This window comes from Lactuca serriola, chromosome 9 (assembly GCF_051521515.1).
Source record: "Lactuca serriola cultivar US96UC23 chromosome 9, Lser_US96UC23_V15, whole genome shotgun sequence".
Classification (NCBI taxonomy): domain Eukaryota; kingdom Viridiplantae; phylum Streptophyta; class Magnoliopsida; order Asterales; family Asteraceae; genus Lactuca; species Lactuca serriola.
The window spans coordinates 74,273,392-74,280,597 of NC_136416.1; the positions used below are offsets into that span (position 1 = coordinate 74,273,392).

The window sequence follows — 7,206 nt, forward strand, 5'->3', positions numbered from 1 at the left end:
TATTCGGACATTTACTAATTTTTGACTAAAAATTGATAATCACTTCCTTAATTTGGCTAGATTAGTAATTACCCCTAAATAAAAATATATTTTGTTGAAATTTTGGATAAATTTGACTACATTAAATATAATCAATCATTTCATTCTTGCAAAATACATTTAGAAAATAAGAGCATACAAAAAAAATATGCGTAGAAAAAAGTCATTTCCCCCTATAATATTATATTAATGATATTTAAATAATGGATGTGTGGAATATATTTTAAACAAGTAAAAGTTGAATTTTGAAATACATAGTTAAATAGAAGGGTGACAAATGAAAATTCGTATTATGTAAACAGTTTGTTTAAATTCAAAAATAAAATTTGACTAAATAAACATAATCAATCAAATCATCGTGCATTTAGACTTTTGTTCGTGTATATAGAATTACCCATAAATATTTGATGTATGGATTCGTTGATGGAAATCGTTTATAAAACCTATTCAACATCAGTCGGGCGATATGATTCTAGTACCCTTTTCCAATCCGCTTTTATTTCCCTTCAACTTTCTTTCACTCTCTTCTACAACCACGCGCCACCAAAGAAGCCATGGCCACGGCGAGGACGATGAGCATCGTGGATCATGAACTCCCGGACGATACACACAACATCTACGACGTCACATTCTTCGAAGACACCATCTCAACCATAGTCACAAATACACCATCATACGTCGACACTTGGATCTCCGACATCGAACGCATCCACCGCAGCCGTCTCCACTCCCTCGTCGTCGGCCTCGATGTTGAGTGGCGTCCTAACCAGAGTCGGAACTTCGAAAACCCAGTGGCCACGCTCCAACTCTGCGTGGGACGCAGCTGCTTAATTTTTCAGATCCTCCACTCCCCTAACGTCCCTTCGTCGCTCCGAAACTTCTTCAGCAATCCCTCCTACACCTTCGCCGGCGTTGGGATCGATAACGACTTGGAGAAGCTTACGGAAGATTACAATCTGGTGGCTGCGAAAACGGCTGATGTGAGGGCGTTGGCTGCGGAGAAGTATGGTTTGAGGGAGCTTAAGAATTCAGGGTTGAAAGAATTGACGAGAAGGGTTCTTGGGAAGGAGGTGAGCAAGCCGAAGGCGATTACGATGAGCAGATGGGATAATCAATGGCTGACTTCGTCTCAGGTACAGTATGCTTGCATCGATGCTTTCTTGAGTTTTGAGATCGCGAGGGTCTTGATTTCTGGGAATCAGAACTGAATTTGAATTCGCCATCTTTGATCTAAGGTAATTTGATTTAGGGTTCTTAATTTTTCATGTTTGATTTGATGATGATTTATCTATCCATTTAGGATTTGGGTTTTACAAAACGATTCTGTACAGGATTTGGATCTATGTTATATATTTCTTAGTGTTCTGTGTTCATCTAATTACACAATACCTTTGAATTTTTTAAATTAAATTTTCTTTTTCCTCAATTATTGAAGGGCTTTGTTTAAAGTTGTTTGATTGTACCCTTTTGTCAATTCTTATGAAGGCTTGATTTTTAATGGAAATTGGCATTAAGATGGTCTTCTTTTTTGATTATTTGAATGTAGACAATGCTTTTTACTTTTATATATTTATTCTATGCTTGGTCTTTTAACAACTAAAATTGTAATTCGGTTGATTTTGATACGATTTTAGTTTAGTTCGGATATAATATAATACATATCTATATTTTAAAAAATGAAGTCAATTTGAATTTACGTTTTCATTAATCCATTCATGTGACCATCCTAAGTTGATGTCCACGATCCAAAACAAGTTTTCAAACCGATTCAAAATTGATTTAGGAACTAGTTTGGTTGAAACCGGTCCATTATCGGTTTGAGGATTTTAAAACTGAAACCGGTTTGAAAAAAACAATTTAGAAACCGGTTTTCAAACTCTCATAAAACATTTGCTTTTTTCATTTTGTGAAAAAATACTGTTTTCATCCATTTTATCTTCAATTTGTTGTTTATGCAAGGTGCTGGAGGGTTTTCAAAAGGATTGTAGTCCAACAAACTTATTAGTTTTGGTTTAATGGTCATTCGTGATAATTTTTGCATTATAAGGGAATGAATTTATATTTTAAGTTTTTAAAATGCCATTATGAAAAATGTAAAGGGTTCATCCGATGAACCCCTTCCTACTCAGCGGGTACCATTTGACACGTCATTAAAATAAAGTCACCTCACTTGCTACCTGTCTTCTTCTTCCTTCTTCCTTGTTGGCTATGGTAATCCCCTTTGCCTCTTGAAATCCGATCGGATCGAAGGAACGAGGAAGACGCACAAAATCATAGTACAATTTCGAGTCATTTAGTCAAATAACTATAGAATAACAAGAACAAAAAAAATCATTAGCAAAACCAAAGGAAATTAAAAGGGGGGAAATTACGGTGAAATCCTTGTAATCCATTGTTGCCTGCTGCCATCAATTCCTCCACCAATAATCGCCGGCTAGTTATCCATTGCCTCCGATCCATTTTTGCTCTCAATCACGCACAAAATAATGCTTTCCTTCACTTGAATCATGGGTATCAAACGATTGCTTTGAATTTGAAGCTCTATGATTCGTATAAATGTAATAGTTGTTAATCACGCCTCTAACAGGACTATCAGATGCATCAAACGGGTAGAATTATTCCTATCGCTACTATCAATTCTGACGATGACTTTGTTGTGGGTTTCGGCGTCACCCGAGAGGTGTTCATGTTGATCAGAGGCATTAGATTCTGGTGGTTTCTTCGATGCTATGGGATTATCCATTGTATGTATCTACACTAAAGTTTAACGAAATAGAAAATTTTGAAGAAACTTTGTACAATGAAATTATTGTTTTTACATAAATTGTGAAGGGTTGTTTCATGAAGGCATCATCCACCTACCTACCTGATACTCCATTCTAGATACTCCGTTGGTAAAGTTTGATTCACATGATCTTCAAATTGGTGACAATGAATTTTACTTCCTGCAACCCGTTACAAGCATCCTTGGTGGTCCAATTGGGTGACCACGTCACAACCTTCTCGAACCCTAGTCCCGTTGGTAGTTACAAGATTGTGAAAGCAGATCATGTTTGTTTTTCCTTATTATATGTTGTTAATCCTTAGACATGTGTCATTTTAGTTTCGAATCCACCAGAAACTATGTATGTATATGTACTTGTTGTTCCTCTTAGAAAACGGTAAACAATATATGCATATGCCACATGTTCGACAAAAGTCCTCAAGGAAGGTAATAGGGTTTCGGCTCGATGAAAGTCGTAAGTTTCTCAAATTACCTGGTTGTCAACATTAATCTTAGAAAGAAAACCAATTACAGTGGAAGAAAGGAATGAGATAATCAGAGGAAGGTGGTGGTTGTTGTTGTTGGTGGTGGTGGTAGATGCCGATGACAGTGGTGGTGTTGGTGTTGACAGTGGTGGTGGTGCTATATTCAAAGGGGCCAGCATCAATCTTGGTCTCCAAGATTGATGCTGACTAGGATGGAGATAGAGATATTTAATTACAAACCAACGTATTATTTCCTAAATCTTGGTCTCGAAGATTGATGCTCAGTAGGATGGAGATAAAGGTACTTAATTACAAACCAACATATTATTTCCTAAGTAGCATTCTTCTTGGCATGATTACATTACATGTAACCTGACCAAACTAGCTGATAAAAGTGGAATTCATTCCCTTATAATGCAATATATATATATATATATATATATATATATATATATATATATATATATATATATATATATATATATATATATATATATATATATATATATATATATATATATATATAGGGACCATTTAAACTAAAACCCGAAAGTTCGTTGGGTTAGAGTGACAATAACCATTTTCGAAAATGGTTTTTAACCCTTTAAAAGTACATTGTTATAATATGTCGAATGGGATGGATCTAGTGGTGTTCTGTTGCATCTACAAAATATTGTGGGTCCTCCCATGCGATAACTTCTCATTTATGCTAAACATAATATAAGAAAATCTTAAGGCAATAACTAATACAAATTTAATAGTGTAATTACTTAATTGATTTCTATAAAATACATCCATATTATTGGTTCAAGCTAACAAAATTAAACTTGAAACCAATTACAGAAGATTTGAACGGAATCAATTTCACTAACAATTATGTTTGATTAGTCTTTAATATGTCAACAATTACTTAAACATTCAGAAATGGCCCAGTTGATTAGTCTTTAATATGTCAATAGTGTTCCATTGAATTAATAGATATGATTATTGTCAGTGTAGTCCAACAATGTATTGTACATTTACCCATTTTTGAAGGTCACAACTACCTTGTCAACTGTCAACTAAGCAGGTGAGTCAACAATGATTCGGTGGTGAGTTGACTCATCGTGCTACGTAAGCCAATGAGTTATTACGCCCATTTAGTCAACTGCCAACTTGAACAAAGTTCCAGATATGAGTGACGGAAGAAACCACTTGAGGGAAGATATGAACGACCATTCCAGATAATACATTGATGGCTAGGGTTTGGGGAACCTGGGCTTTGAATCCAACTTCAATTCAAGCCTTAGCCTTAGAAGGCGATTGTTGACGGCGTATGGATTAAACCTATATCAACTATAGGAAGAGAAAAACTAGGAAAAAAATATAAAATCGATGGATAACCGATCTGATTAAGAAAAAAAACTATAAAATCGATTACATTACATACGAATTAAACTCAGAAATCAAATACAAAGTGGAATCACATAATGTATAGATTAAACCCATATCAACTACGAGAAGAGAAAGAAGTCAGGTGAACTTCAAAAGCCCACAAATAAAGTCTTCAATTGATTTCGGTTGAAGAACCTGCAAATTTATACCCTTGCTCGTTCTTTCCTGATTCAGAGTGAGAGGGAAGAACCGTTTATTGATTCAATTTACAGAGGACATCAGGATTGGTCGGTATAAGAGAGGGGAGGGCTGAGAGAAAAGAGATCACTAATTAGTTAGGAGACAAGGTGAGGGAGATCTCATCGTCTGCTATATATATATATATATATATATATATATATATATATATATATATATATATATATAGAGAGAGAGAGAGAGAGAGAGGGAGAGAGAGAGAGAGAGAGAGAGCTAGGTTCAGGTGTTTAAATTAATTATTGTGTTATTGTATGCATAAATGTGGGCCAATCAAAATTAAATAAAAAATTAAATAATTAAATAAATAAATAAGGGTAATTTAGTTATTTGTTTAATGACTTCCAAAAATAATCCCTATAATCATGGTATCTCTCCAGTTTAAATCCTTGGAACCATCTTTGTAAATATGTCAACGAATAAAGGGAAACTCGCGTTACAAGCTCGATTAGGGTTCTTCGCATTCAGTCTTACATTCCTCCTCTCTTCATCGACAGAAGGATTACCGCTTTTCTTACAAGAACGACGAATCTTGATAAGGGAAACATCAAGAGGAGCATATAGAGTTTCATCGTATGTAATCTCAAACACTCTCATCTTCCTTTCGTTTCTTCTAATGATCGGTATTCTTTACACAATCCCAGTCTACTGGCTAGTTGGATTACACACCGAAATCAACAATTTCTTCTACTTTGCATTGATCGTATGGATGGTAATCTTGATGTCGAATTCGTTAATAGCTTGTTTTAATGAACTAGTGCCGAATTTCATCATGGGTACGTCTGTGATTTCTGGATTGATGGGATGTTTCTTTCTATTTTCTGGGTACTTCATAGCGAAAGATAGCATCCTAAAATACTGGATTTTTATGCATTATATAAGTTTATTCAAGTACCCATTTGAATGTTTTATGTGTTTATAATTGGACATAGATTTATGTGTGTTTGTAATTTTGTGGTTTGGATGTCACAAAACAAGGAATTAATTTATTTTTCTTTTGTATAATTAACATAAATGGAAGTATAAAGATGAAGTTTAGATAAAGAGGGGAACGAGATTTAACTTAAATGGTTGTTTTGGTTGCTTATTTAACAGATGAATGCTTCAACTGAATTGAAAGTTGTTTTCATGCACACCGAGTGCTCGTTAAAATGCTTTAACTGAATGGTATATCTTCGTTTATAGCATTCTATCAGAAAAAAATGTTTTTTTTATGATAACCATGAACATATTCTGTTTAGAATCCCCCGAATGAATATAATTATTGGTAAATGAATTCCAATTCTATTATAATGGAATCACGAATTCCAATTATGTTGGAATGAAGTATGAATATTTTCTCACTAATTTATTCATTGTATTTGTTTCTACAGAAGCTGATGCTTGAAGAACAGACCACGAAACTTGAACAACGTCTCTTAGCAACATTATTCTTTTAGAATGTATTAGTGTTTTTGTTAGATTTTTGATTTTTTTTTCCAGATTTGAATTTTTTTTGTTAGTTTTATTCTTCAAAAATAAATGTGATTCTTAGAAATTGTTACATGTATTCTATAAGAATTAATGTAATTTTTGATTTAATTCTTCAATTGATGGTTCGAGAATTTTGTTATTCTGTAAGAAATTTTGTTATTTTTGAACATAGTCAAACATATTCTGTCAGAATGTCCGAAATAAAAACCTTATAATTTGTAAAATCGGATTGTGAAAATTAATAGAATCTTTGATCCCTTAAAATATGCAAATTTCCTTTATTAAATATATATTAACTGACTAAAATATCCTTCTAGTTAAATTAGATGATATTTTTCAATTATATTTAATTAAATAATATGTATTAATCACTTTCTTAAAATAAGTAAAATGATTGGACCACATTTATGCATACAATAACACAATAATTACTTTGAATAGAATAACCTAAGCCTAAGCCTATATATATATATATATATATATATATATATATATATATATATATATATATATATATATATATAACTCGTTACCCGCGCAAAGCGGTGGCGGCGAATAGTTTTTACGATGATATGTTTCTTTTACAAAAATGTTATGTTCCAAAAGAAAGTAAATGTTCAAGACAATAGAATCCAACTTTGGCGTTATTTTTGACATGATTCATGTCAAAATAAGCCAAAGTTGGATTCTATTGTCATATATCGGTTATAAACGGTTCAATCAGACACAAAATATAAATTTTGTAAGTCGTTTAAACAAAAATAAAATAACTATTTAAGATACACCTAATATAGAAATGTGTAAAAACACATAACT

General features: G+C 33.1%; 1 protein-coding gene across 2 annotated transcripts; it reads left to right on the top strand.

Annotated features, from left to right (window-relative positions):
- The first annotated feature begins 460 nt into the window (after window positions 1–460).
- LOC145074622 (3'-5' exonuclease-like) lies at window positions 461–6,506 on the top strand. Of its 2 annotated transcripts, none has more exons than XM_079020971.1 (2): window positions 461–1,274; window positions 6,291–6,506. In XM_079020971.1, the coding sequence occupies exon 1, from the start codon at window positions 594–596 to the stop codon at window positions 1,245–1,247; it is 654 nt and encodes a 217-aa protein (XP_078877097.1). In that variant the 5' UTR covers window positions 461–593; the 3' UTR covers window positions 1,248–1,274; window positions 6,291–6,506. The 2 variants fall into 2 exon arrangements, with proteins under 2 accessions (XP_078877097.1, XP_078877096.1); XM_079020970.1 differs by lacking the exon at window positions 6,291–6,506 and adding an exon at window positions 2,627–3,105.
- Window positions 6,507–7,206: the final 700 nt, after the last annotated feature.